The 13739-nt window shown below is 32.0% G+C and overlaps 2 protein-coding genes across 2 annotated transcripts in view; both read left to right on the top strand.

The window, feature by feature from the left end:
- LOC111702640 (sialin) overlaps positions 1-7351 on the top strand; it is a 26676-nt gene extending 19325 nt beyond the window's left edge. The window contains exon 13 of the mRNA XM_023474393.1: positions 7344-7351. Within this exon, the coding sequence (XP_023330161.1) occupies positions 7344-7351 (8 nt within the window). The remainder of the gene's footprint in view (positions 1-7343) is intronic.
- LOC111702654 (solute carrier family 35 member G1) lies at positions 6725-13739 on the top strand. Its single transcript, XM_023474409.1, has 6 exons — positions 6725-6759; positions 9251-9885; positions 10501-10618; positions 11460-11654; positions 12302-12420; positions 13215-13739. Exons 2-6 carry the CDS (start codon positions 9301-9303, stop codon positions 13617-13619), a joined length of 1422 nt encoding a protein of 473 aa, XP_023330177.1. The 5' UTR covers positions 6725-6759; positions 9251-9300; the 3' UTR covers positions 13620-13739.

Raw genomic sequence — 13739 nt, 5'->3', positions numbered from 1 at the left:
ACATTCATTAACATTGGTTTATGTTTCATATTTGAATGGTCTTAAACCTTTACCTTTTCCATCTTTCAAGGCCAATTTAAACCAAAATGTTTAAGCTCTACTTATTTTCTGAAATAAGAAATATTTGCACACTATTAAAAAAAAAATAATGAAAAAACTGCTTTTATCATAATAAAAAACTGATATTTGTAAATTAAGCAAAATGATATGATACATGGTGTCCCAAAAAACTTGGGAATTCAGTGACGAATTCGATATCGTCTTTGTTATGAATGAGCATTGTAATACCTAATTTCAAAAGCTGTAAAGATGTGTCTATAATGTCTAGTACTGAGCTGAAAACTTTAGAATGAGATATCCTGAATCCCGACTACTTAATCTGAGTATCCAATGGACACACTTTTGATTTTCTTCTTAAACCACTCTTTCTTGGATATGGTAGAGAAAAATCAAAAACCGGTTTTTTTAAATTGAGAGTCCCTCCCGTTTCTGTATGTTAATCTGAAATGACGCGCAAAATTTCAAATTTACCAGCTTCTTATACGCGACTCTCATTCGTTAAATTTTATAAACTTTTCTAAATACAAGTACAAAATTAGGTTAGTTTTGAAATTAAGAAAAAGAGAGGATCAAGCATTAATCTCGATATCCACCATTCTAAAGTTTTCAGCTCTTAACTAAAAAAAACGGTTTTTGATTTTTCTGTACTATATCCAAAAAAGAATGGATTAAGCAAGAAATCAAAAGTGTTTACATTGAATATTCGGATTAAGCAGCCAGGAAGTTCCCAGCTCTTTATTGTATGCATCATATATAAGTGCTGTTTTGCATTGCATTTGAACATAATATACAGTATGTATATGTAAAATACTGTATTGAATTTTATGTGTGCTACGGGGTGTGTGTAAGGGGGGTGTATGTAAGTGTGCTCTAATTGTATTTTATGTTTCCTTTTTTTGTATGCATGTATGTTGTATGACAGTAATGTAAGCATGTTGTTTAGTCTGTATTTATGTAAGTTGTTTTGTGTCTATGTATGTTTACTTTACTGTATATCTGTATATGTATCTATTGTAAAGTCTATAATTGAGAAGATCTTCAAGCTTAATTCTCAACATATTTATAGAATTTGTAATATATTTATATCCTAAGAATATCAGTAAATATATAATCTTCACAGTATGATACTAAGCTATTAGGGCACTTCGTGCCCATCTACTATTTCAACTTTATCTATAAGCATCTTCTCTTTGACAAAATAAAACAAAAACAAAGAAGTACGCAGATTTAATGATATATTTTACGCATTTTCAAAATTTTACAAAAAACTTTAAAAAATTTACAAAAAATTTTAAAAATTTTGGACAACATTTTTTAAAAATTATTGAGCATCCATAAACCTTCCCTGGGATGATATGATGTCCACACACAAAATTTGGGCCCGATCGGTTCAGCCGTTTTGACGTTTATAATTTTTTTTATAAATGTACAGCTGCTGAATATATCTGTTTGTATGATATACTGTATATTGTATTTATGTTGTAAATGTATATTCTGTTTGAATGATGTACTGTATTGTATATATGCTACATAGTGTGTTTGTATGATACACTGTATTGTTTATATGTTGTATAGTCTGTCTGTATGATACTTTGTATTGTATATATGTTGTATAGTCTGCATGTATGATATACTGTATTGTTTATATGTTGCATAGTCTGTATGTATGATACACTGTTTTGTATATATGTTGTATAGTCTGTCTGTATGATACTTTGTATTGTATATATGTTGTATAGTCTGCATGTATGATATACTGTATTGTTTATATGTTGTATAGTCTGTATGTATGATATACAGTATTGTATATATGTTGTATAGTCTTTATGTATGATATACTATATTGTAATTATGTTGTATAGTCTGTTTATATGATATACTGTATTGTTATTATGTTGTATAGTCTGTTTATATTAGCATCTGTCTTTTATAAGAATTAAATCCTTTATAATTGATTAATCAGTGAACCAACGAAAGTTCCACAATAATTGCTATTTCAAAATAATATTTGCATTGGAACGGATATTTGAAATTCTGGTTTTGTTGAATTATTTCCAAGTAGAATTTCCTTTGAGATAACAAGAGGCACCTCTGCTTAGGTTTCAGCTGATCCTAGTAGTTGTACTTTATGATCTATTTCCCCTTTAACTAAGATTTGGTTGAGTAACGAAACTTGGTTGTAGTTACACTTTAACTCCCTCTCTTTCTGTCTCCTAGATCGATAAAGAATTGGATAGGTAGCATCAGTATACTGTATAGTTTATATGTTGTATAGTCTATATGTATGATATACTGTATTGTTTATATGTTGTATAGTCTGTATGTATGATATACTGTATTGTTTATATGTTGTAAAGTCTGTATGTAATGTATCATGTATGATATACTGTATTGAATTTATGTTGTAAAGTCTGTATGCATGATATGCTGTATTGTATATATGTTGTATAGTCTGTATGTATGATATGCTGTATTGTATATATGTTGTATAGTCTGTTTATATGATATACTGTATTGTATAAATGTTGTGTAGTCTGTATGTATGATACATTGCAGTGTATATATGTTGTATACTGTATAGTCTGTATGTATGATGTACAGTATTGTATGTATGTTGTCTAGTCTGTATGTATGATACTTTGTATTGTATATATGTTGTATAGTCTGTATGTATGATGTACAGTATTGTATGTATGATATACTATATTGTTATTATGTTGTATAGTCTGTATGTATGATACTTTGTATTGTATATATGTTGTATAGTCTGTATGTATGATGTACAGTATTGTATGTATGTTGTATAGTCTGTATGTATGATGTACAGTATTGTATGTATGATATACTATATTGTTATTATGTTGTATAGTCTGTATGTATGATACTTTGTATTGTATATATGTTGTATAGTCTGTATGTATGATGTACAGTATTGTATGTATGCTGTATAGTCTGTATATATGATATACTATATTGTTATTATGTTGTCTAGTCTGTATGTATGATACTTTGTATTGTATATATGTTGTATAGTCTGTATGTATGATGTACAGTATTGTATGTATGTTGTATAGTCTGTATGTATGATATACTATATTTTTATTATGTTGTATAGTCTGTATGTATGATATACTGTATTGTATATATGTTGTATAGTCTGTATGTATGATATACTATATTTTTATTATGTTGTATAGTCTGTATGTATGATATACTGTTTTGTATATATGTTGTATAGTCTGTATGTATGATATACTGTATGTTGTATAGTCTGAAAGTGTGTTGCGACTATAGACCAATATTAAGCAGTGTGGTATATACAGTTTTAAATACTATAGCAACCAATATATACACTCCACTATATTAGTAACTTTACCGGATACATTTAAGAAATATATAATCAAAGAGAATTTGNTGTCATTGACTCTTAAACTTTACAATAAATATGGACCAAAGCACTGACCAATGTATCCCAAATTTGATTTTTTAAAATCATTTAAATTATTAATTGCACCCAATACCAAGTCTTTTATTAAACACGAGGAATAAAATCCGCCATTAATGTTTTACAGAATAAAATCTAAGTTAACCCTCCATTTTAAAATGTATTACGAAAACTTAAAGTCGTCATCCGTATATTGGAAATTTATGCAAATTCTGGATTTTTGGGAGAATTTGTAAGCCTTTAGGAGATAATTAAACAGCCAATAATAAGCATAGCACACATATTTAATGTATATTTTATCTTTCAATCTTAATAAATTACAAATAGAATTATAATAAACAGTTAAAGGCAATTCTTAATAATAACTTTCATACATTATCTCTGGTTTTAGCGGTTTTATTGCAGCCATAATCTCGGACTCAAGGACTAAACTCAAAGTTGCTCACAGAACTGAACGGTGTAAATTAAAAAGGGTTCCCGCAGACATTTTATATTCTAGAACTCTCAATATTGGCAATAAAAGCTTGCGAATTCATATTTCCCTAATATTAGTTATAATGAAACTGTTCATGCAAAAAAAAATCGGATTTGAAAATTTATTTTTGGTTATCTGCGACCCGGCGATGCAAATTGCAGCTGCCTGCTATAGCTGTACAGTAGACATTACATAGACTCTATAAATCCTTCTACAGTCTACATAGGCTTTTATTTGCGTCCATCTCCTTCTTCTTTTCAGGGTTGGCAGGGCAAGGATTATATTGTTATCTTTATATAGTTTGCTATTTATCATGTTATCAGCAATACAAGATGCTAGATTTTAATGTTTCAGTCATTAATGAAAGATATTTGAAGATACTTAGCAGAGCTTCCTAACCGATTTTTTTAGTTTTGTATTTACTATAAGGATTTTTGCCATTCTCTTTATTACATTTTTCACTTAATTTGGACACCTAAACATGAGAGGAAATCTTTTTGCGTAATCGTCTCAATTTTTAAAAATCTTATTGAAACTTCTTAATGTGTATGATTTTGAAAATTTTCAGCCCAATATTCGTAATTTACAAGACGTTAGAGAAGAAATACTTGGTGGGAACCTTTTTTAATGTACGCCCTTTAGGACTCAGACGTGGACTCCATAGGACTGGATATGAATTTGGACAGGCTTCAGAAAAAGATGCCTTTTGATGTTAAAATTGCATTATTGCAAAAAAAACCAAATGTTTGATATCCTTTAAGACGGCCGAAATACGGAAGTTTTAGTAATCTAGTTTAGCAACTCTTAAATCCCTCCTTTTTGTGTAAAATTGTTGTAAGACCCAATAAAGTCAAACAGGAAAAAAGAATTTACCGAAACTAGGCTTACAGGGCCCTTCGCGCCCATCTTCTATTTCAATCGTGAACATTTTCTCTTTTTGTATATGTACATTGTGAAACAAAAACAAAAAATATTCGCATCTTTTTATGATAGATGAAAGATTTTGAAAGGTTGCTTACACCAAGCTACTAAAAGTCTTACAAAAATTTAGCAAATTTGATTAAATCCAAAATATTCATTTCAAAATACAGTTTTCCTCAATAGGGTTAAAGACGTTAGTTCACTTTTCATTTGATTTGTTTCAAAACGTTGTTTTCCTCTAAAATATCACATTGTTTGATTATCCTGAAATGCATAGAGTGCATGAAAGTGTTGAGCTGCGCGTGTGATGAGTAATTATTATTTGCCAGGAAATAGACAGGGTGTCAAAAATAAGGGTGATTTTGTTTGCTTTTTTATGAACTTTAAAGCTATGTGATCAAATTTCCGCTCAAGTATGAATATCTTTGTTCACCAAGATATTGTTAAACTATGGAACTAATAGTTTTGTTCTAAATTTATGTACTTAATGACCAAATTTGTCTAACAAAAATATTTACAATATTACTGAGAACTTAACCCGACTAATGATAAGACGATTAAATCCGCCAATTTTGTCATTTATATATAGATTGCTAGAGTTGTGCATGATGACGGAGGGCCGAGGGGGTGGGGGTTGACCCCCCCCAAAAAAAACGCCTCTAATGGCATTTTTCTTGAGATACGCCTACACGGAAAAAGCGTATAACTTAAAATCAGATGTCTCGATTTTCGAATTTATGTCTGTTTGAGTTTAAAAGCATGAATGCAAATAATTCGGAAATATATTTTTTCATTATTAACTCTATGCACATATCATATATATATCAGTCAACCGTTAAATATTGCAATAACAATTTTAATCAAAAAGTTCAAAGAGGACTTTCATTTAACTGTTCCTGTATACAGGTTATGACATATATGGTTATTGGTTACCCACCAAAAAGGAGACTTTATTGAGTCTTTAAATCTGAGTGCGAAAAAAGACTGAATAAATTTGTCTCTGAAGCCTCATCCTTTAAGTGTAACCCTGTAAATTATCTGCTGATCTAAATATTATTAACTGACCATATTTTTTTCTTGCTCGGTTTACACCAAAACAGAATTTTTCAATTTAGACTTTTCAGGAATTTTCGATTATTGTTTTTCTTATGAGCGAAATGCCAGTGATTGATAAAAAATTGAATTTTATTCACATTACTCAGTCCTTGGGCTTAGAAAACTCAAACGAAAATTCCTAAAAAATGATTTGCAAAATATCAATGATTGATAGAAAACAATTTATCAAAACAAGGATACAGCCGACTGACCACAGAGTGTCCAAATTAATCAAAAAAAAACTAACTTAATCATGACTCACTTCCCATTTAAAGAACCTCCACTAAATTTTTCAGGGGGAGGGCCTCTCACATTGCCTCCCCCCTTAAGCCGCCTCTGTCACAGGAAATTCTAAAACCATCAATTTTGTATTAAAGATTTCTAATTTTTCGCCGGTTTATATGTTACTATTAAAAACTGAAAAAGGTCATACAAATTTTTTAAAACGCGGTCACTTTTTGAGACACCTGATACCGTAAATTCTCAATTATGTATCGTATAATTTAGATAAATACACATAATACCCTGGGGTTTCACATACCGGTGTCTTATATCCGCATATATCTGGATTCAAAGCGTCATCGAGCGTACCGTCTTGAGCGTAACTTTAACATAACCTGAAACCGGCAACTTGGGCATCCTTTGTTTCAAGAAAATTAAAATAACAGGATTTAAATAGAATAGCGCGATATTTGTACCGCAGTTGATTTCTGTAGTTGTTTCGTGTTTATTGTTTTCCGCAATTTTAGAAAATCAAACTATGGTAAGTCAGAATGTACTTTAAACAGTTTTTACTTTTCATGGTTAAACCGTTTCTATGCTGGGTTTTTACTATGAACAGTACAAAGGTTCAGTTTAAAAGTACAAGTTGATCTAAACTCATGTCTATGAGGTCTGACACATAACACATGCATCAAACTCTAATTTTCTAGTCCTTAAAGTAGTACAAATTATTCTAATCTATAAACTTGCAGTAAGCAGGATATGGCATTGTAGTTAAGGGCAAAAGTGAGATTTTAAAGTATCTTTTTATATGATGTAATTATACTTTAATGGAATACATGCATATAATTTCAAGTGACCCTCCATTTATAGAGTAGCATGTCCGATGTACCTTTGAAACCTTCATTTCTCCATCGTTTCTGTAGCAAGAAATGCATGAGTCACTTTTGTAGAGAAACCACAGATGAAAATAATCAGTTATAAAAATGGGAAACATGGATATTTAATGCAAAACTTGATCCGACAAAGCTTTGAAGACAAAGCTTTGTTAATCAGAATTGAAATTATGTCTGCAGTCACTTTAAACCTCTCAATTGATTCTATATTAATTAAACTGCTTTGTAGGTTTGTGAACTTTGAAGAAATGAAAAAGAAATTTACAAAATGATTTTTAAAAAAGATAATGAGAAGCTTTAAAAGTACTGCCTCAAAAATCAAGACTGAGTTTTTTTTTCTCAACAAATCTCCAAATGTAATATTAAATAAGCCCCCCCCTTGCGTGACTCCCAGGGGGGGGCAACGCGTAAGGGGGTTCGTGCACCCAGGCCCCCCTCCCCTGGATATAGTCGCTTTTTAGTTTGAAAGCCGAAAACGTAAAATCGAATTTACAATCCCTTTAAAGAAAAAAAATATCTAATACCTTTCATTGGATTTGATTTACATCCTATGTATAAAGGCTGCACAGGTTGCAAGTATGTCACTCTTTTGTGCGTCCTCTTTACGAAAGTCTCAGAAATGCGTCCTACTTAGTCTAGGGTTAAATGGACATACTACGTGAATTTTGATGAGTAATAATTCTACAGGAAAACCACAATTGAAAATAATCAATTAAAAGATAGGAAAAGAAGGATACCCGATTTAATCTAGACAACTAGGTGTATGGCTGTGAATCGTACATAATCCTGTCAAAATGGTCTTTGTATCTTATCCATCTAATTATAAAACTTAGATTATTTGATCTCACAAAACTCATAGTTTGGGTGCAAAAAAATAGAATCGTGAAAATCGGAGCTTGTTACACAGATTCAATTCCATTTGCTTTTTTTTTTTCTGTTTGTTTGGATCCAATAAACGTCAAACCCTACGGCTAAACCTATCGGTCCCAATTTTGTGTTGCAACTAGCTGGCATGCCCCTATGGAAGTTTTATAAACGGTCAAATTTGACAAGTTTTAAAAATGTTAACATTTATTATTTCTGAAAATCCACAATTTTAAATGTTACACAGAAAAATCCGTGAAAACCTTGGTTTATTGGAGAAGATTGAAAAAATGTAGATTTGAAAAGTAACAGCTAAAAGCTAAAATTGTTACGAGCTAAGAGGTGCAAAGCGCCCTTCCCGTAAAGCTTAGTATGAATATTTTCAGACACTCTATCAGTGATTGGTTAGAATTCCCAAAAATATCCAAAACATATTCATACACTAGTTTGAATTTGTTGAATTCCAATGAAAGTGTAAACCTGTGATTAGAGATTTCAGTGTATTTTAGGGCGTTCACCTGTTCGGTCGGTAATAGTACGATAATAGTACGATGATAGTACGGTGATAGTTCTATGACAGTGCGGTGATATTACGGTGATAGTACGGTGATAGCACGGGTAATAGTACGGTAATAGTACGGTAATAGTACGGTAATAGTACGGTGATAGTACGGTGATAGCACGGTAATAGTACGGTTATAGTACGGTAATAGTACGGTAATAGTACGGTAATAGTACGGTGATAGTACTATGACAGTGCGGTGATAGTACGGTGATAGTACGGTGATAGCACGGTAATAGTACGGTAATAGTACGGTAATAGTACGGTAATAGTACGGTAATAGTACGGTGATAGTACTATGACAGTGCGGTGATAGTACGGTGATAGTATGGTGATAGCACGGTAATAGTACGGTAATAGTACGGTAATAGTATGGTGATAGTACTATGACAGTGCGGGGATAGTACGGTGATAGTACGGTGATAGCACGGTAATTGTACGGTAATAGTACGGTAATAGTACGGTAATAATACGGTAATAGTACGGTGATAGTACGGTGATAGTACGTTTTAGATAAAAGAACCAGGATAACTCGACACAAACTCTTTATTCTTTGATAATGTTTAAAACTGCTAAAAGTATTTAGAAAAATTTTAAATTGAATAACAGAATATAAGTCCCATGGCAAATTTAATACATTTTGTAGAAATTCTATTATTTTCTTCGTTTAACCAGTCTTCAGATATTTTGCTTAACAATACTTTTTTCAGATTGGATAGACTTACACTTACACCACCTTTTGCATAATCATTTCTACATCATGGCAGAAGTAACAAAAAATACTTCTAATGATTCTATTGCTGATGAACCACCGCCATATTCTGTTGTTATTCTATCTAGCAGTCCAGAAACATGCAAGGAGAATGAAAATGAGCCTGAAAATCCACAAGCTGAAAAATCAGTCAAGAAACCAATACCATCTTCATTAATGGCTTCTTTCTTTTCCCCTCTCAGTTCAAGGATATCTCCAGAGAAAATGGAGATTGGACGAAACTGCTGCAACCGATCAACAGGCCTACTCCTGGCATTTGCCTCTGGAATTCTCATGACAGCATACTCTGCTATGATTAAGTTCCTAGATGAAATGGATAGCATGCAAGTAGTTATTATAAGAGGCACCATGCAGGCAGTCATACTCGGAAGCGTTGCAGCCTATAATAAAAGCTCGTTTATAGGTAAACGAGAACGATGGGTTCCTCTTTTACTTTTCCTTGTGGCATTTACTGGAGGATTACGAATTCTGTTCATATTTACTTCAGTGTCAAGATTACCGCTAGGGGACTCTACAACTATACTCTTCTCATCTCCAGTATTTGTTATGGTCTTCTCAATCTTCTTACTCAAGGTATTACTTTCAGAGCTTAGAAACTTTGTTTTGGATACTCATAACTCCGATCACTTGATCTCGATATCCACTGTGGTCAGTTTTAATTTGAGGATAAATGCCTCTTCTATTTAGTTAATCCTCCCAAAAGCTCCCTTCAAGTTCAACCCCTAATAGATTAAGATTACCATTCGGGATATCAAATAAAGATTGAACTTATCCACAGATTAACACAAAGATCAAAATTAAAAATTGATCTCGCACTTTAGTTCAGTCCACCTAGTCCTATTGCATAAAATAGACCACATACTGGTTCCACTAGACGGGCTGGTACGGTAAAGACTAGACAGCATTGTTGTACTATAGTTCTGATCATGCAATTTTTAATCAATGTGCTCAATATCCACAATACAAATACTTCCAGCTCTCAATACTAAAGATTACTGAAAATTTGTTATTTGGTTTGTTAACAAATCAAAAACGCAAACATCGAAAGAGACAAAGTCTGATTAATCCATGAGTTTAGTACCTTTTACATCTATAACTATATAATAAACATCTCCTTGGTACCTTTTACATCTATAACTATATAATAAACATCTCCTTGGTACCTTTTACTACCTGGACCTTGTTTAGGAGAAGTGTGGAGTCTTCAAGCTGTTTGCTGGATCTGCTCTAGTTACTGGAGTAGTACTTATCTCTAAACCACCGTTTATATTCGGGTCCACTGGAACTCAAGATTATGATGTTCTAGGTGAGATCATATTTATCCAATAAACAATGATTTCACAAGGGAAAAAAGCTGAATTTAAAGAATTTGAGCCGCGTCGCTGAACCGCCAATAACCGGTTCCAATTTAGCGCCGCCGCGCCGGATCAAATCTCGAAACACTGATCATAGTTTCAAGAGAACCAGTGTTTTAACTGCATAGCTAACCGTGGTTCAAATTCTTTTAATTCGGCCTCAGTTCTCTTGATTTAAAGTTTGTAATTACTGGATTTAAAGTTAAGTTGCCAAAACTTATCAATATTTGAAACAAAAGCCCTCTGGTTTAATAATGTTATGAAAGACTTTACTTTTACCTGTTTACAAATAATTCTCATTAAGTCTTTGCTTTTATAATTTCACATTTTGTTGTAAGCTACATCGCAACGCAGTTTTAGATTGCAATTTTAGATTTTTATCTCACCTATATAAAGTCAAACATTTTTTTGATTGCTGAAATATAGATATGTATGTGACCCTAAAACAGTCTTGAAAGGAAAGGAAGGTGTGAGGATGGGGGTGTCTGTAAGTTTTAAGAGAGAGGCACCGAACTTTGTCTGCTTTTCTAGGGTTTTGAGATTTTTTAAAACATTGCAGTCCTTAAATTACCGTTTATTAGAATTAATCCTAGAAGTAGAATTTATTTCCGTGAAAAAATATACACAGTGAGAACCAGAAAATAGTGGATTTGTGTTCATTTTCTTTTTTTAGATTATGAATAAAGGGTTAAAGATCCAGTAATTAGTAAGAAGTGCCCTAAAAAAAAAGAAAGAAAAGAAACAACATTTTTTCAACAGTTCTCACAGTATCTATATTTCATTTATTTCTAGGCTATACACTTGTCTGCCTGGCATGCCTGATGTCTGCCCTGGGTGTGGTTCTAACCAAGAAAATAACAAAACAAGTTGATAAAAACGTTATCATGTTTTATCTTGGTGTTGGAACAGTAGTTTGTGGATTTATCGGTCTCTTTGGATTTGGGAAACCAAGCAATCCACCAGCCTGGGAGTGGGCGCTTAGTCTAGGTAAATAGTTTAGCTCATAATCTCATCAGAGATCTGAACTTTTCTATTGTGGATATTGAGATCAATACTTGAACTCTTTCTTTTATTAATCTGCAGATTTATTTAATCTTTATTTGATATTCCGCTTGGTGAGCAGAAGAATAACTATAATGAAGATACCGAAAGGTACAGTTTTTTTATAGATCCTTAAATTAAAAGTGCTCTCAGTGGATATCGATATCAAGCTATCCGAATAATTCGTATTCAACACAAAACTTCCCGCTCAAAGATCGGAAATTTTGTATAGACATTGTTCATTTCAATTTATGTCTGTATAGGGTTTATCCGGTTTTTTGTGTACTGTCAAATGTATATTGAAAATAAGAATAATTTTTAAAGCAAACTTTAGCAATTAAAATAAGAAAACTTCTCAAAGATCTTCTTGAGGGTCAAAAGAATAAAGCATTCCAGAATGCTTTTTAAAAATGGTTTTAATTTACCCAAATAATCTTAAGATGAGTTGTGGTTATCTATCGATTTTTAGCATTTAAAAAGGAATTCAATTAATCCGAAGGTCTAAGAGATTCAAAAGATCTGACTTCAGATCTTTAGCATAAAACGATAACGCTTAGGTTGTGAGTCAGGAATTTCAAAAGTATTTGTTTCAGGCATCTCTGGACTGGGTATGTTACAGCAGTATCTGTTTGTAATGGCTGTCACATTAGAGACCCCTTCAAGAGTTACAGTGGTTAGACAGTCACAGATTATTCTAGCATACATTGTGCAGGTAAAATTAGTTCTTTAGAAGGGAATGTAGAATGTAGATGGAATTTCAAATGGTCTTCCGCCGATTTTCTTCATTGTTTCCACAGCAGAAATGTGCACGAAACTATAACTTGAAAATAACAAATTTAAAAGAGAAAAACCTGGATGTCTCAATTATTTTTGAACAGACAATTGTTTTCAGGTACCGTTGTAAATCAAAAATGAAACTCTTTAAATGAAAGGTCACTTAAATTACGTATGCAAACCTCTTTAAACAAGTCCGTTACTTTTTGTTGCTGGACAAAAGGCTGCATTTTCCAGGCAATTTATGTAATCAGGCAAGTTACGTAATCAGGCACGTGGGTATCGTAAGAAACAAAGCATACTGCAGATATAATCAACAGTATCAATTTAGAACAGTTTTAACATCTATATCATTATCAAACCCTTATATTTTAAATACAAATTTTAATTATTTCTAAAAAGTAATATCTTTTATCGTTTATGATTGAATATCTATAGTTTTTAATATAAAAGAAATAAGGCCCATTGTCCTTCTTTTCTGGTTTATGACTAGCAGATTTAAAAATCAATTTTTTTCGGAAACAAATGTTGGAAAAAAACAACACTTTGTGTATAATATCGAAATGCCGAAACGTTTCAAGGTTTCGAACATTGATTTTGAAGTTAAAAACAGAAATGTTTCTAATTTCGAACGAAATGTTACGAAATGCTTTCAATATTGCCGACAAAATATTAGACTTCTTCTAACATGCTCAACCCTTGGTAGTTTAGCGTGAAAGATTTAATTTTCAGGCTGTTTTCTTCGACCTTACTCCTGGTTGGATGGATATACTGGGAGCAGGGATTATAGTTCTGACCATTCTTACAACTACTGCTGAAAACCAAATCAGGGGATTAGCAAGAACCTACTGCTCCTGTTTTAGGAGTTCTGAAATCCATCCAGAACAGGAGAAAGGAGAAAAGGAGAAAGATAAGAAAAACGTGGACGTAGAAATAGGAATCCCTGAGAAAGCTAATGCTATCAGTGAACCTGGAGAAAAGGGTTCAAATCTAGAAGATAAATGTGTCAAAGATTTGATCAAAGAAAAGAAAATGAAAGATGACTCTGTCTCTTTAAAAGACGTCAATATGATTTCTAATCTTGACGAAACTGAAAATACAGTAAATTCATTGAAAGAGGAGACAAGAAAAAGATAAACTCAAAAACCTGACAAATTGTAAATTATTTAAATGTTCAAATACCAAATTTTTCAAAGATCTATGTATTATATGCATAATTGTAAATATTATATATAAAATGTTATTTAAAAAAGAGCA

This window comes from Eurytemora carolleeae, unplaced genomic scaffold, assembly GCF_000591075.1.
Source record: "Eurytemora carolleeae unplaced genomic scaffold, Eaff_2.0 scaffold412, whole genome shotgun sequence".
NCBI classification, from domain to species: domain Eukaryota; kingdom Metazoa; phylum Arthropoda; class Copepoda; order Calanoida; family Temoridae; genus Eurytemora; species Eurytemora carolleeae.
This window is presented reverse-complemented; position numbering and strand designations above follow the sequence as displayed.

What these genes read in the sequence shown, in the direction of transcription:
- LOC111702654 (XM_023474409.1), top strand. Translation starts at nt 9,301, where the DNA reads ATGGCAGAAGTAACAAAAAATACTTCTAATGATTCTATTGCTGATGAA. An exon ending in TCAAGATTATGATGTTCTAG is followed by an intron (nt 10,619 to 11,459) that starts GTGAGATCATAT and finishes ATTTATTTCTAG; the next exon opens with GCTATACACTTGTCTGCCTG. An exon ending in TTCTAGCATACATTGTGCAG is followed by an intron (nt 12,421 to 13,214) that starts GTAAAATTAGTT and finishes TTTAATTTTCAG; the next exon opens with GCTGTTTTCTTCGACCTTAC.